The 17,573-nt window shown below is 45.1% G+C and overlaps 1 protein-coding gene across 1 annotated transcript in view; it reads left to right on the top strand.

The window, feature by feature from the left end:
* LOC134337788 (PC3-like endoprotease variant B) overlaps nt 1-17,573 on the top strand; it is a 941,886-nt gene that overhangs the window by 32,454 nt on the left and 891,859 nt on the right. The window contains exon 4 of the mRNA XM_063033034.1: nt 15,872-15,975. Within this exon, the coding sequence (XP_062889104.1) occupies nt 15,872-15,975 (104 nt within the window). The remainder of the gene's footprint in view (nt 1-15,871; nt 15,976-17,573) is intronic.

Here is a 17,573-nt window from a genome sequence, read left to right as displayed (position 1 = left end):
ACATTTGAAAGGTTTCAATGAGATCCCCCGTCATCCTTCTGAATTCCAGCGAGTACAGACTGAGAGCCATCAAACGTTCCTCACATGATAAAGCTTTTATTCCTGAAATCATCCTTGTGAACCTCCTCTGGACCCTCTCCAATGCCAGCACATCATTTCTATGAAAAGGGGACCAAAACTGTTCACAATCCTCAAGGTGAGGCCTCACCAGTGCCTTATAAAGTCTCAGCATCACATCCTTACTCTTGTATTCTAGAACTCTTGAAATGAATGCTTTCCTCACCACCAACTCAACCTGCAAGTTAACCTTTAGGGTGTTCCGCACAAGGACTCCCAAGTCTCTCTGCATCTCAGATTCCTGGATTTACTCCCCGTTTAGAAAATAGTCTGCACATTTATTTCTACTACCGAAGTGCATGACCATGCATTTTCCAACACTGTATTCATTTGTCACTTTCTTGCCCATTTCCTAATCTGTCTAAGTCCTTCTGCATCCTACCTGTTTCCTCAACACTACCTGCCCCTCCACCAATCTTCGTATCATCTGCAAGCTTGGCAACAAAGCCACCTATTCCACCATCTAAATCATTTAAATACAACATAAAAAGAAGTGGTCCCAACACCGATCCCCGTGGAACACCACTAGTCACTGGCAGCCAACCAGAAAAGACCATAAGACCATAAGACCATAAGACAAAGGAGCGGAAGTAGGCCATTTGGCCCATTGAGTCTGCTCCGCCATTTTATCATGAGCTGATCCATTTTATCCTATTTAGTCCCACTGCCCCGCCTTCTCACCATAACCTTTGATGCCCTGGCTACTCAGATACCTATCAATCTCTGCCTTAAATACACCCAATGACTTGACTGCTGCCCGTGGCAACAAATTCCATAGATTCACCACCCTCTGACTAAAAAAATTTTTTTACATTTCTGTTCTGAAAGGGCGCCCTTCAATCCTGAAGTCATGCACTCTCGTACTAGACTCCCCCATCAGGGAAAACAACTTTGCCACATCCACTCTGTCCATGCCTTTTAACATTCAAAATGTTTCTATGAGGTCTCCCCTCATTCTTCTAAACTCCAAGGATCCTTTTATTCCCACTTGATGCTTCCTACCAACCAGCCACTGCTCTAACCATGTTAGTAACTTTCCTGTAACACCACGGGCTCTTGACTTGGTAAGCAGCCAATGTGTGGCCTTCTGAAAGTCCAAATATACAACATCCACTTATCTATCCTACTTGTAATCTCCTCAAAGAATACGAAAAGGTTTGTCAGGCAGGATTTTCCCTCAAGGAAACCCTGCTGACTTTGTATTGTGTCCCCAAGTACTCCACCACGTCATCCTTAACAATTGACACTAAAATCTTCCCAACCTCTGAGGTCAGGCTAACTGGTCTATAATTTCCTTTATGCTGCCTCCATCCTTTCTTAAAGAGTGGAGTAACATTTGCAATCTTCCAGTCTTCTGGCCCTTGCCAGAGCCCAAAGATTTTTGAAAGATCATTTCTAATGTCACCACAATCTCTAACGCTACCTCTTTCAGAACCCTAGCAGTTCCTCTGGTCCGGGTGCCTTTAGATCTTTCAGATTTTGAGCACCTTCTCTCCTGTAACACTAACTGCACCCACTTCACACACTACATCAGGATGCTAGTGTCTTCTACAGTGAAGATCAATGCAAAATACTCATTTAGTTCATCTGCCATCTCCTTGTCCCTTGTTAATATTTCTCCTGCCTCATTTTCTAGCAGTCCTATATCCACTCTCATTTCTCTTTTATTTTTAACATACTTGAAAAACTTTTTCTATACACTTTGATATTATTTGCTAGTTTACTTTCATATTTCATCTTTTCCCTTCTAATGACTTTTTTAGTTATCACTGTAGGTTTTAGAAACTTCCAATCCTCTATCTTCTCACTAATTTTTGCTTTGTTGTGTGCTCTTTCAAAGGTTTCAAAGGTACATTTAACGTCAGAGAAATGTAAACAATATACATCCCTCCCCCTCCTGTCTTCTCCTATCATTTTGGATCTCCCCCTCCCCCTCCCACTTTCAAATCTCTTACTCACTCTTCCTTCAGTTAGTCCTGATGAAGGGTCTCAGCCCGGAACGTCGACTGTACCTCTTCCTAGAGATGCTGCCTGGCCTGCTGCGTTCACCAGCAACTTTGATGTGTGTTGTTACATCCTGAAATGCTTTCTCTTCGCAACCAGCCATGAATACAGAGGAGTGCCCCAAAGAATGAACAAGAATTAATTGTTAGAACCCCAAAGTCCTGCCCCAGCTCCCTTCCCTCCCACGCGTAAGTGGTAGCAAGCAACAATCTCCCCTGCTCCCACCGGCAAAAAAAACCATCGGCAGCCACCACTGAGCACTCAAGCATGAGGAAAGCAACAGCAAAGACACAGACTTGCTGTACCCCACAGACTTTGCATTTCACTCAGCATCCCTAATAAGAGAGAAAGAGATGTCTTCGTTTCACAGTGAGCGGGGAGACATAACAAACAACTCACTGGTTTACAATGTTAAAAGTCTGCTACGTCACTTTTTTCAAGCTCTTTGTCCAAAGATCTCGAGTCTCCGGTCACACTCTGACTCCACCAATGACACATGCATCTCCTGCCATGACACCAACCTTCGAACTGCCCGCGTCCAGAGCCCCGAGATCCTAGGCCTCCAAAGCCAAGCCGAACTCTTAGGCCGAGCCCTTGGCGAGCTGAACAACGGCCGGTTATGAAACCCTGAGAGCAGGTCCCATTCTCACAATGAACCGTAGTCAACGTGTAACTCCAGGTCAAGGTCTTCAAAAGGACCCTGAAAGGGAAAAATAAAGATATTAAAGATGAAAATAGAGCTGTTTCTGAAGATGCAAGCAAAGGAGCCACCATTTAGCATCACCATCACTTCACTCTGCTCCTTTCTTTTGCTTTTACGATTGCTTTAACTTCCCTTGTCAACCACAGTTGTACTATTTTACCATTTGAGTGTTTCTTCATTTTTGGAATACATATGTCCTGCACCTTCCTCATTTTCCCCAGAAATGCACGCCATTTCTGCTCTGCTGTCATCTCTGCCAGCAGCTCCTTCCAATTTACTTTAGCCAACTCCTCTCTCATACCACTGGAATTTCCCTTACTCCACTGAAATACTGATACATCAGACTACTTTCTCCCCATCACATTTCATGTTGAACACAATTATATTGTTATCACTGGTTCCTAAGGGTCTTTTTACCTTAAGCTCTCTAATCGCCTCTGGTTCATTACGTAACACCCAATCCAGTATAGCTGATCCCCTAGTAGGCTCAACGACAAACTGTTCTAAAAAGCTATCTCTTGGGAATTCAACTAAATCACTCTCTTGAGATCCATTATGAACCCAATTTTCCCAATTGACCTGCATGTTAAAACCTTCCATAACATTGCCTTTTTGACTCACCTTTTCTATTTCCTGTTGTAACCTATGGTCCACTTCCCAGCCACTCTTGAGAGGCCTGTATATAACTGCCATCCATGTCCTTTCACCTCTGCAGTTTCTTAACTCAGCCCACAAGGATTCAACTTTTTCTCATCCTGTGTCACATCTTTCAACTAATTTGACCTCATACCTGGCAATCTGTAACACTGCAACAAAACAGTCCACCTTATTTCTTATACAATGTGCATTTAGATACAACACCTTGAGTACTGTATTTGCTATCATTTCTGACTCTGCATCCCTAATAATTTGATACTCAGCCTGTTGGCTGCAACTATGTCCCATTACCTGCTTGCCCTTCCTGATAGTCTGACTGCACGCTATCTTTACTTTTTTATCATCTATCCTATCCTGAGTCCCTTCACTCTGGTTCCCACCCCCCTGCCAAGTTAGTTTAAACCCTCCCCAACAGCTCTAACAAACCTGCCTGCAAGAATATTTGTCCCCTCAGGTTCAGGTGCAACCTATCACTTTTGAACAGGTCATACCTCCCCCAGGAGAGATCCCAATGATCCAAGAACCTGAAGCCCTGCCCCCTGCACCAGCTTCTCAGCCACGCACTTATCTTCCAGTTGCTACTGTTTCTACCCTCATTGGCGCATGGCACAGACAGCAATCCAAAAATTACTACCCGGCAAGTCCTGCTTCTCTGCTTTCTACCTAGCTCTCTAAATTCTCTTTTCAGGACCTCTTTGCTTTTCCTTCCTATGTCATTGGTAACAATTGGTACAGGCTGTTCTCTCTTCCTGTCCAAAATGTTGTGGATGTGATCTGAGACATCCCTGACCCTGGCACCTGGGAGGCAACATACCATCCGGGTGTCCCGTTCACATCCACAGAATCTCCTGTCTGTTCCCCTCGGTATCAAGTCCCCTATCACTACCACTCCCTTCTTCTCTCTTTTTCCCTTCTGCACCATGGACCCATGCTCAGTGCCTGTAACCTGGTCTCCGTGGCATTCTCCTGGGAGGTCATCCCCCACAAAAGTACCCAAAGCAGTATACTTGTTTTTGAGGGGAATGGCCACAGGGGTGCTCTGCTCTAACTTCCTATTTCCATTTCTCTTGACGGTCACCCAGCTACTCGCCACCTGCATTTTCGGGGTGACTACTTCCCTGTAACTCTAAGAATCCTGCACCTCCACCCACCCATCATTTCCCTCACATGGTCTCACCTGCCAGTTTGTTCTTCCCCCACTACCCCCCCCCCCGCAGTCTTTTCATTTTGGCTTCTTCCCCCTCCTTTCCAGGTAGATGAAGAGTGAGCTCCTCTAGTATGGAGAGTGTGTTACTCTGGATTGAATGGAAAATGAGTGTCAAGGTGCAGTGCAGAAAAACTTGAATACAAATTATTGGCAAATAAAACATTAAAGTGCCATGGTAACATAGTGCTTCACGCGATGACATTCCAGCTCGGGGCATTTGGAGTTCAGAGTTCAATTCCAGTGTCCTCTACAAGAAGATTGTACTTTCTCTCAGTGACCACGTGGACTTTCTCTGGGTGCTCCGGTTTCCTCCTGCATTCCAAAGACGTGCTAGCGAGTAGGTCAACTGGTCGATGTAAGTTGTCCTGTGATTAGGCTGGTGTTAAATACATGGGCTGCTGGGCAGTGCGGCTCAGTGGGCCTATTCCCTGCTTTAAATCTTTAATTTCTAAATCTCTAAATTAAATAAAGAAATCAATATCCGGAGCGATAGAGCAGTGAAAGAAGTGCATGGAGTAAAGCCAGATCTAACATACAGAGAGGCTTTGAGGAAAGAGAAGCAGAATAAACGGTGTAAAGACAGGAAGGTAGAAGGGCTGAAATGTGTGTACCTCAATGCAAGAAGCATCAGGAACAAAGGTGATGAACTGAGAGCTTGGATACCTACATGGAATTATGATGTAGTGGCCATTACAGAGACTTGGCTGGCACCAGGGCAGGAATGGATTCTCAATATTCCTGGATTTCAGTGCTTTAAAAGGGATAGAGAGGGGGGTAAAAGGGGAGGAGGGGTGGCATTACTGGTCAGGGATAATATTACAGCTACAGAAAGGGTGGATAACGTAGCAGAATCCTCTTTTAAGTCAGTATGGGTGGAAGTCAGGAACAGGAAGGGAGCAGTTACACTATTGGGAGTATTCTACAGGCACCCTGGCAGCAGCAGAGATACGGAGGAGCAAATTGGGAGGCAGATTTTGGAAAGGTGCAAAAATAACAGGGTTGTTATCATGCAACACACATCAAAGTTGCTGGTGAACGCAGCAGGCCAGGCAGCATCTGTAGGAAGAGGTGCAGTCGACGTTTCAGGCCAAGACCCTTCGTCAGGACTAACTGAAGGAAGAGTGAGTAAGGGATTTGAAAGTTGGAGGGGGAGGGGGAGATCCAAAATGATAGGAGAAGTCAGGAGGGGGAGGGATAGAGCCAAGAGCTGGACAGGTGATAGGCAAAAGGGGATACGAGAGGATCATGGGACAGGAGGTCCGGGAAGAAACACAAGGGGCAGGGGGACCCAGAGGATGGGCAAGAGGTATATTCAGAGGGACAGAGGGAGAAAAAGGAGAGTGAGAGAAAGAATGTGTGCATAAAAATGAGTAACAGATGGGGTACGAGGGGGAGGTGGGGCCTAGCGGAAGTTAGAGAAGTCGATGTTCATGCCATCAGGTTGGAGGCTACCCAGACGGAATATAAGGTGTTGTTCCTCCAACCTGAGTGTGGCTTCATCTTTACAGTAGAGGAGGCCGTGGATAGACATGTCAGAATGGGAATAGGATGTGGAATTAAAATGTGTGGCCACTGGGAGATCCTGCTTTCTCTGGCGGACAGAGCGTAGATGTTCAGCAAAGCGGTCTCCCAGTCTGCGTCGGGTCTCGCCAATATATAAAAGGCCACATCGGGAGCACCGGACGCAGTATATCACCCCAGTCGACTCACAGGTGAAGTGTTGTCTCACCTGGAAGGACTGTTTGGGGCCCTGAATGGTGGTAAGGGAGGAAGTGTAAGGGCATGTGTAGCATTTGTTCCGCTTACATGGATAAGTGCCAGGAGGGAGATCAGTGGGGAGGGATGGGGGGGACGAATGGACAAGGGAGTTGTGTAGGGAGCGATCCCCGTGGAATGCAGAGAGAACGGGGGAGGGAAAGATGTGCTTAGTGGTGGGATCCCGTTGGAGGTGGCAGAAGTTACGGAGAATAATATGTTGGACTCGGAGGCTGATGGGGTGGTAGGTGAGGACCAGGGGAACACTATTCCTAGTGGGGTGGCGGGAGGATGGAGTGAGAGCAGATGTACGTGAAATGGGGGAGATGCGTTTAAGAGCAGAGTTGATAGTGGAGGAAGGGAAGCCCCTTTCTTTAAAAAAGGAAGACACCTCCCTCGTCCTAGAGATGAAAAGCTTCATCCTGAGAGCAGATGCGGCGGAGACGGAGTTATCATGGGTGTTATAATGGGTGACTTTAACTTCCCTAATCTTGATTGGCACCTGATTAGTTCCAAGGGTTTGGACGATGCAGAGTTTGTTAAGTGTGTCCAGGACGGATTCCTGTCACAGTATGTTGACAAGCTGACTCGGGTGAATGCCATACTAGACATAGTATTAGGTAACGAACCAGGTCAAGTCACAGATCTCTCAGTGGGTGAGCATCTGGGGGACAGTGACCACCGCTCCCTGGCGTTCAGCATTATCATGGAAAAGGATAGAATCAGAGAGGACAGGAAAATTTTTAATTGGGGAATGACAAATTATGAGGCTATAAGGCTAGAACTTGCGGGTGTGAATTGGGATGATGTTTTTGCAGGGAAATGTACTACGGGCATGTGGTCAATGTGTAGAGATCTCTTGCACATGTGTAGGGATCAATTTGTCCCGGTGAGGAAGATAAAGAATGGTAAGGTGAAGGAACCATGGGTGACAAGTGAGGTGGAAAATCTAGTCAGGTGCAAGAAGGCAGCATACATGAGGTTTAGGAAGCAAGGATCAGATGGGTCTATTGAGGAATACAGAGAAGCAAGAAAAGAGCTTTAAGAAGGGGCTGAGAAGAGCAAGAAGGGGGCATGAGAAGGCCTTGGCGTGTAGGGTAAAGGAAAACCCCAAGGCATTCTTTAATTATGTGAAGAGCAAAAGGATGACAGGAGTGAAGGTAGGACCGATTAGAGATAAAGGTGGGAAGATGTGAGCGACAGCCTCAATGAATACTTCTCTTCAGTATTCACCAATGAGAGGGAACTTGATGACGGTGAGTACAATAGGAGTGAGGTTGATGTTCTGGAGCATGTTGATGTTAAGGGAGAGGAGGTGTTGGAGCTGTTAAAATATATCAGGACGGATAAGTCCCCGGGGCCTGATGGTATATTCCCCAGGCTGCTCCACGAGGCGAGGGAAGAAATTGCTGAGCCTCTGGTTAGGATCTTTATGTCCTTGTTGTCTACGGGAGTGATACTGGAGGATTGGTGGGAGGCGAAATTTGTCGCCTTGTTCAAAAAAGGTAGTAGAGATAGTCCGGGTAATTATAGACCAGTGAGCCTTACGTCTGTGGTGGGAAAGCTGTTGGAAAAGATTCTTAGAGATAGGATCTCTGGGCATTTAGAGAATCATGGTCTGATCAGGGACAGTCAGCATGGCTTTGTGAAGGGCAGATCGTGTCTAACAAGCCTGATAGGGTTCTTTGAGGAGGTGACCAGGCATCTAGATGAGAGTAGTGCAGTGGATGTGATCTATATGGATTTTAGTAAGGCATTTGACAAGGTTCCAGACGGTAGGCTTATTCAGAAAGTCAGAAGGCATGGGATCCGGGGAAGTTTGGCCAGGTGGATTCAGAATTGGCTTGCCTGCAGAAGGCAGAGGGTCATGGTGGAGGGAGTACATTCAGATTGGAGGGTTGTGACTAGTGGTGTCCCACAAGGAACGGCTCTGGGACCTCTACTTTTCGTGATTTTTATTAATGACCTGGATGTGGGGTCGGTTAGGAAGTTTGCAGATGACACAAAGGTTGGAGGTGTTGTAGATAGTGTAGTGGATTGTCAAAGATTGCAGAGAGACATTGATAGGATGCAGAAGTGGGCTGAGAAGTGACAGATGGAGTTCAACCCAGAGAAGTGTGAGGTGGTACACTTTGGAAGGACAAACTCCAAGGCAGAGTACAAAGTAAATGGCAGGATACTTGGTAGTGTGGAGGAGCAGTGGGATCTGGGGGTTCATGTCCACAGATCCCTGAAAGTAGCCTCACAGGTGGATAGGGTTGTTAAGAAAGCTTATGAGGTGTTAGCTTTCATAAGTCGGGAGATAGAGTTTAAGAGTCGCGATGTAATGATGCAGCTCTATAAAACTCTGGTTAGGCCACACTAGGAGTATTCGGTCCAGTTCTGGTCGCCTCACTATAGGAAGGATGTGGAAGCATTGGAAAGGGTACAGAGGAGATTTACCAGGATGCTGCCTGGTTTAGAAAGTATGCATTATGATCAGAGATTAAGGGAGCTAGGGCTTTACTCTTTGGAGAGAAGGAGGATGAGAGGAGACATGATAGAGGTGTACAAGATAATCAGAGGAATAGATAGAGTGGATAGCCAACGCCTCTTCCCCAGGGCACCACTGCTCAATACAAGAGGACATGGCTTTAAGGTAAGGGGTGGGAAGTTCAAGGGGGATATTAGAGGAAGGTTTTTTACTCAGAGAGTGGTTGGTGCGTGGAATGCACTGCCTGAGTCAGTGGTGGAGGCAGATACACTAGTGAAGTTTAAGAGACTACTGGACAGGTATATGGAGGAATTTAAGGTGGGGGCTTATATGGGAGGCAGGGTTTGAGGGTCGGCACAACATTGTGGGCTGAAGGGCCTGTATTGTGCTGTACTATTCTATGTTCTATCTATAATATGAAAAAAAAACGGAAAAAGAGTGTGCATGATGGGACTGAAAAATTGGCAATCCAGTTCCTTCCACTGAGTTACACGAGCAGTTTGTTTTTACTCCAGATCCTAACATCTGTGTTCAAATGTTCAAAATAAATTTATGATCAAGGTATGTACAGTACTCTGAAAAGCTCTCAAAGCATATAATATATACATAGAAGTTATAGAAAACCTACAGCTCAATACAGGCCCTTCGGCCCACAGAGTTGTGCTGAACATGTCCCTACCTTAGAAATTACTCGGGTTACCTATAACCCTCTATCTTACTAAGCTCCATGTACCTATCTGAAAGTCTCTTAAAAAACTCTATTGTATCCGCCTCCACCACCGTTGCCGGCAGCCCATTCCACTCACTCACCACTCTCTGAGTAAAAAGCTTGCCCCTGACATCTCCTCTGTGCCTTCTCCTCAGCACCTTAAACCTGTGTCCTCTTGTGGCAACCATTACTATCCACACGCTCAATGCCTCTCATTTTCTTGTACACCTCTATCAGGTCACCTCTCATCCTCCGTCGCTCCAAGGAGAAAAGGCTGAGTTTACTCAACCTATTCTCATAAGGCATGCTCCCCAATCCAGGCAACATCCTTGTAAATCTCCTCTGCACCCTTTCTATGGTTTCCACATCCTTCCTGTAGTGAGGTGACCAGAACTGAGCACAGTCCTCCAAGTGGGGCCTAACCAGGGTCCTATATAGCTGTAACATTACCTCTCGGCTCTTAAACTCAATCGCACGGTTGATGAAGGTCAATGCACCATATGCCTTCTTAACCACAGACTCAATGTGCACAGCTGCTTTGAGTGTCCTATGGACTCGGACCCCAAGATGGTATATATGATGTATATAGCTAGGGTGCCCAACTCCTTTACACAGTACTGTATTTGACAATATGGAGCCGAGAGTGAGTTTCAGAATCAGAAACAGGTTTATTATCACTGGCATGTGATATGAAATTTGTTAATTTAGCAGCAGCTGTTCAATGCAATAGATAATCTAGCAGAGAGAGAGAGAAAAATAATAATAAATAAACACGTAAATCAATTACGTATATTGAATAGATTTTTTTAAATGTGCAAAAACAGAAATACTGTATGTTTGTGAATCTGGTGGGAACAATAGATACAAAATGCTGGTTGAACGCAGCAGGCCAGGCAGCATCTATAGGAAGAAGTACAGTCAACATTTTGGGTCGAGAGCCTTCGTCAGGACTAACTGAAGGAAGAGTTAGTAAGAGATTTGAAAGTGGGAGGGGAGGGGGAGACCCAAAATGATAGGAGAAGAGAGGAGGGGGAGGGATGGAGCCAAGAGCTGGACAGGTGATTGGCAAAAGGGATACGAGGCTGGAGGAGGGGGAGTATCATAGGGTGGAAGGCCTTGAAAGAAAGAAAGGGGGAGGGGAGCATCAGAGGAAGATGGAGAACAAGCAAGGAGTTATTGTGAGAGGGAAAGAGAGAAAAAAAATTAAAAATTAGGGATGGGGTAAGAAGGGGAGGAGGGGCATTAACGGAAGTTAAAGAAATCAATGTTCATGCCATCAGGTTAGAGGCTACCCAGACAGAATATAAGGTGTTGTTCCTCCATCCTGAGTGTGGTTTCATCTCGACAGTAGAGGAGGCCATGGATTGACATATCGGAATGGGAATGGGACGTGGAATTAAAATGTGTGGCCACTGGGAAATCCTGCTTTCTCTGGTGGACAGAGCGTAGGTGTTCAGCGAAACGATCTCCCAGTTTGCGTCGGGTCTCGCCAATATATAGAAGGCCACACCGGGAGCACCGGACACAGTATATCACACCAGCAGACTCACAGGTGAAGTGTCGCCTCACCTGGAAGGACTGTCTGGGGCCCTGAATGGTGAGGGAGGAAGTGTAGGGGCAGGTGTAGCATTTGTTCCACTTACAAGGATAAGTGCCAGGAGGGAAATCGGTGGGGAGGGATGGGGGGACAAATGGACAAGGGAGTCGCGTAGGGAGCGATCCCTGCGGAAAGCAGAGTGGGGGGGGAGGGAAAGATGTGCTTGGTGGTGGGATCCCGTTGGAGGTGGCAGAAGTTACAGAGAATAATATGTTGGACCCGGAGGCTGGTGGGGTGGTAGGTGAAGACAAGGGGAATCCTATTCCTAGTGGGGTGGTGGGAGGATGGAGTGAGAGCAGATGAGCGTGAAATGGGGGAGATGCATCTGAGAGCAGAGTTGATGGTGGAGGAAGGGAAGCTCCTTTCTTTAAAAAAGGAGGACATCTCCTGGAATGAAAAGCCTCATTCTGAGAGCAGATGTGGCTGAGACAGAGGAATTGAGAGAAGGGGATGGCATTTTTACAAGTAACAGGGTGGGAAGAGGAATAGTCCAGGTAGCTTTATACTTTATACTTTAATGTCGCCAAACAATTGATACTAGAACGTACAATCATCACAGCCTTATTTGATTCTGCGCTTCCCGCTCCCTGGATTACAAATATTAAATATTAAAAATATTAAAAATAGTAAAAATTAGTAAATATTAAAATTTTAAATTATAAAGCATAAATAGAAAATAGAAAAATGGAAAGTAAGGTAGTGCAAAAAAACTGAGAGGCTGGTCCGGATATTTGGAAGGTACGGCCCAGATCCGGGTCAAGATCCGTTCAGCAGTCTTATCACAGTTGGAAAGAAGCTGTTCCCAAATCTGGCCGTACGAGTCTTCAAGCTCCTGAGCCTTCTCCCGGAGGGAAGAGGGACAAAAAGTGTGTTGGCTGGGTGGGTCGTGTCCTTGATTATCCTGGCAGCTCTGCTCCGACAGTGTGCGGTGTAAAGTGAGTCCAAGGACGGAAGATTGGTTTGTGTGATGTGCTGTGCCGTGTTCACGATCTTCTGCAGCTTCTTTCGGTCTTGGACAGGACAACTTCCATACCAGGTTGTGGTGCACCCTAGAAGAATGCTTTCCATGGTGCATCTATAAAAATTAGTGAGGGTTTTAGGGGACAGGCCAAATTTCTTTAGTTTTCTCAGGAAGTAAAGGCGCTGGTGGGCCTTCTTGGCAGTGAATTCTGCTTGGTTGGACCAAGTCAGGTCATTTGTGATATTGACCTCGAGGAATTTGAAGCTTTTGACCTGTTCCACTTGCGCACCACCGATGTAAATTGGGTCGTTCAGTCCGCTACTCCTTCTGAAGTCAACAACCAATTCCTTTGTCCTGCTGACGTTGAGGGATAGGTTATTGTCTTTGCACCATGCACCGGGTTCTTAATTTCCTCTGTGAGAGTCCGTAGGCTTATAGAAGATATCAGCAGATAAGCTGTCTCCATAGATGGAGTCAGAAAGATCAAGGAAGGGGAGGGAGGTGTCGGAAATGGACCAGGTAAACTTGAGGTCAGGGTGAAAGTTGGAGGCAAAGTTGATGAAGTCAACGAGCTCAGCATGCATGCAGGAAGCAGTGCCAATGCAGTCCTCGATGTAGCAAAGGAAAGTTGGGGGGGGGGGGAGATGGATAATTAACCCGTTAATACCCCTCCTCCCCTTCTTACCCCATCCCTAATTTTTAATTTTTTTTCTCTCTTTCCCTTTCACAATAACTCCTTGCCTGTTCTCCATCTTCCTCTGGTGCTCCCCTCCCCCCTTCTTTCTTCCAAGGCCTTCCATCCTATAATACTCCCCCTTCTCCAGCCTTGTATCCCTTTTGCCAATCAACTTCCCAGCTCTTAGCTTCATCCCTCGCCTCCTGTCTTCTCCTATCATTTTGGGCACCCCTCCCCCTCCCACTTTCAAATCTCCTACTATCTCTTTTTTCCGTTAGTCCTGACGAATGGTTTTGACCCGAAACATCGACTGTACTTCTTCCTGTAGATGCTGCCTGGCCTGCTGCGTTCACCAGCATTTTGTGTGTGTTGCTTTAAGTTTCCAGCATCTGCAGATTTTCTCGTGTTTGTGGGAGCAATAGATGTTGGGAATGTCGAGAGGGAAGCACCACGGGAAGTGTATGGGACAGGTGGCCGAGAACATGTGCCAGGGGTGGGGGTGGGGGTGGTTGTGTGTGTGTGGACACACTCAGTCCTAAGACACAAGGCAAGGTTACTTGATTCCAAACGATTAGTTTCTTGATCATTATAGAATGTCTCTCTGGCGCTTCCCGTTCCCTCCCCTCTCCCTTCCACCTTTCCCTTCCACCTTTCCCAACCATGATTTCTCTTTCCCTGTCCCCTCCCACTCTCAGTCCACAATAGAGACCCATATCAGAATCAGCTTTATCATCACTCAAATATGTCATGAAATTTGTTTTTTTGTGGCAGCAGTACAGTGCAATATATAACATTACTATAAGTGCTCAGGACTGTGTACATCACCTCTCTGAAGTTCATTTTCTTGTGGGCATTCACATTAAATGCAGTGCCCATAAAAAGTTTTGGAAGTTTTCGTGTTTATTATTTTACAACACTGAATCACAATGGCTTTAATTAGACTTTTTAGACACTGATCATCAGGTAAAGACTCTTCCGTGTCAAAGTGAAAACAGATCTCTACAAAGTGATCTGAATTAATTACAAACATAAAACACAAAATACTTGAGTGTATAAGTATTGACCCCTTTTAATATGACAGATCAAATCATTACTGGTGCAGCCAATTGGTTTCGAGGTCATGTAATTAATCAAATGGAGATCACCTGTGTGCAGTCAAGGTGTTGGAATTGATTGTAGTATAAATACACCCGTATTCAGCAGCTCCAACTGCTGCAGAGTCAGTATCCTGGCAAAAATGACACCATGAAGATAAAAGAACACTCCATCGACTCTGCAAAAAGGTTATTGAAAAGCACAAGTCAGGAGATGGATTTAAGAAAATTTTCAAGTCACTGAATATCCCTTGGAGTACAGTTAAATCAATAATCAAAAAATGGAAAGAATATGGCATAGTTGTAACTCAGCCTAGAGCAGGCCGTCCCCAAAAACTGAGTGACTGTGCTATGAGGGGCACTAGTGAGGGAGACCACCAAGAGACCTATGACAAATCTAGAGGAGTTACAAGCTTCAGTGGCTGAGATGGGAGAGACTGCACATACAACAACTGTTGCCAGGGTGCTTCATCAGTCACAGATTTATGAGAAAGCCACTGTTGGGGAAAAAACACCTGCATGAAATCTCAGCTAGAGTTTGCTGGATGGTATGTGGGAGACTCTGAAGTCAGCTGGAAGAAAGTTCTACGGTTTGATGAAATCAAATTTGAGCTTTTTGGCCATCAGAACAAATGCTATCTTTTGCATAAGCCAAATACCACACATAATCAAAAACACTCCATTCCTACTGTGAAGCATGGTGGTGGCTGCATCATGCTGTGGGGATGCTTCACTGCAGCAGGCCCTGGAAGGCTTGTGAAGGTGGAGACTAAAATGAATGCAGCAACATACAGGGAAATCCTGGAGGAAAACCTGATGCAATCTGCAAGAGAACTGTAACTTGGGAGAAGATTTGTTTTCCAGCAAGACAATGACCCCAAGAATAAAGCCAAAGCTATACAAAGCTTAAATAACAACAAAGTTAATGTCCTGGAGTGGCCAAGTCAGAGTCCAGACCTCAATCCAATTGAGAATTTGTGGCTGGGCTTGAAAAGGGCAGTTCACTCACGATCCCCATGCAATCTGATAGAGCTTGAGCAGTTTTGTAAAGTAGAATGGGGAAATATTGCACTGTCCAGATGTGCAAAGCTGATGGAGACCTATCCCATAGACTCAAGGCTGTAATTGCTGCCAAAGGTGCATCTACTAAATACTGACTTGAAAGGTATGAATACTTATGCAATCAATTATTTGTGTTTAATAATTGTAATTAATCTAGATCACTGTGTAGAGATATGTTTTCACTTTGACACAGAAGAGTCTTTTTCTGTTGATCTGTGTCGAAAAAAGCCACATTAAATCCACAGTGATTCAATGTGGTGAAACAATAAAACATGAAAACTTCTGGGGGGGGGGGTGTATACTTTTGATAGGCACTGTAGAAAGCAACAAAATAGAATCAATGAAAAATGGTACAGTCTCTTGTGTCCTACCATTGTCACCTTCATTAGGAAACACCTTTTCCACCATCCACCTGATTTTCACTGCTGTCATTCCTGTAGACACTTTAATTATATCTGTGATTTATTTGATTCCCACTTACATTAAGAGGAAGAGAAAGTTACTCACCTAAGTGTTAAATTTTACATTGTCTGCAGCAAAAAGAGCAACTTTATGCAAAATTAGAAGCACCCAAAATAATTGTAAAGGCCCCATTTCAGAGCAGTAACAGAGGAATATGGAAAGCCATTTCATTTTATTTCCTGTTGCTTACTATTAAGATTTTCCCAAAGGACCAAGTACAGCTGTCTCATTCCAGTAGTAATGACCTAGTTTTATGACTTTTGTTGAATTAAAAGAAAAAATACAGTAACGCTCTCATTGTTGATGGTGTAAAAACATGATGGAGATTTATGCCTGTTGCTTTTCTAGAATCTGCATCATTAATTTTGGTGCTCACTGCATTTGTCATTTTCAGGTGACAACTTCCAACAGCGTGAGGGGGTGTGATTCACATTTCCGAGGCACCTCAAGTGCTGCACCATTGGCTGCGGGAGTCCTGGCATTGGTCCTGGAAGCCAAGTAAGTCCTGAACTAGTATTCATACATGTTAGTATTCATACAGCCTTCCCCAGTTTTCCTTTCTCGTCTCAAAATCACCATGCGCTTCTAAGGTTTTCACTCGACCGAAGTCATGGAAGTCACTGCAGAGGTTGCTGATGACCTCATCTGAAGAAATGTGCAACATTTAAGTCAGGATGTGAAGTAGCACGATAACTTTGCTCAGTTATTTTAAGATGGAAAACTTAAAATCTGCACTTGGTGGCCTCTCTACTAGGTATACTCTATATCTGTCCATTAATATTTATTTACAAGGGGTGATTGATAAGTTCATGGCCTAAGGTAGAAGGAGTCAATTTTAGAAAACCTAGCATATTTATTTTTCAACATAGTCCCCACCTACGTTTACACACTTAGTCCAGCGGTCATGGAGCATATGGATCCCTTCTTTGTAGGAGTCACGTCTTGGACCTCCAGAAAGTGGTCCACAGCAGGGGTGATTAATTGGTTCGTGGCCTAAGGTAGAAGGAGATGAGTTATACAGCTCTCGTTACATGCACGTGCAGTTCAACTCTTTGAGTGAAAATGCAGAAAGTTTGAAGTTAATGACTCATCTCCTTCTATCTTACATCACAAACTTATCAATCACCCCTGCTGTGGACCACTTTCTGGAGGTCCAAGATGCCGACTTCTATGAAGAAGGGACTATGTTGAAAAACAAATGTGCTAGGTTTTCTAAAATTGACTCCTTCTACCTTAGGTCACAAACTTATCAATCACCCTTTGTATTTATGGATACAGAGTGTAAAAGACCCACTCTGGGATATGTAATTGTGAATGCATTGATTGATAACGGTTAATGCAAATATTTACTCAGCCATTCAGCTAAATGCATAAAAAACATGCAGACATGGTCAAGAGGTTCAGTTGGTGTTCAGGCCAAGCATCAGAAGGGGGAAGAAATGTGATCTAAGTGACTTTGAATGTGGAATGATTGTTGGTGCCAGATGGGGTGGTTGGGTATTTCAGAAGCTGCTGATCTCCTGGGATTTTCACACACAACGGACTCTAGAGTTTAAAGAGAATGGTGCGAGAAACCAAATTAAAACATTTGTTAATGAGAGAAGCCAGAGGAGAATGGCCAGACTGGATCAACGTCGCAGGAAGGTGGCAGTAACTCAAATAATCACATGTTACAACAGTGGTGTGCAGAATAGCATCTTCAAACACAACATGTCAAGCCTTGAAGTGGATGGGCTGCAGCAGCAGAAGACCAGGACAATACATTCAGCAGCCACTTTATTGGATTCATGGGGTACAGGATGTTTGGGAGGTATACAGCATGTTCAGGTGGTAGAGGGGGTATGGGGGTTCAGGTGGTACAGGAGGTACAGTAGGTTCAAGAGGTACAGGGGGTACAGTAGGTTCAAGAGGTACAGGGGGTACAGTGGGTTCAGGAGGTACTGGGGGTTCAGTGGGTTCAGGAGGTATGGGGGTACAGTGGGTTTAGGAGTTAGAGGGGGTGCAGTCGATTTGGGAGGTACGGAGGATATAGTGGATTCAGGAGTTAGAGGGGGTACAGTGGGCTCAGGAGAGACGGGGTTACAGTGCATTCAGAA

This window comes from Mobula hypostoma, chromosome 2 (genome assembly GCF_963921235.1).
Source record: "Mobula hypostoma chromosome 2, sMobHyp1.1, whole genome shotgun sequence".
NCBI lineage: Eukaryota > Metazoa > Chordata > Chondrichthyes > Myliobatiformes > Myliobatidae > Mobula > Mobula hypostoma.
The sequence above is the reverse complement of the archived record's forward strand: the minus strand, read 5'-3'. Positions and strand labels throughout refer to the sequence as shown.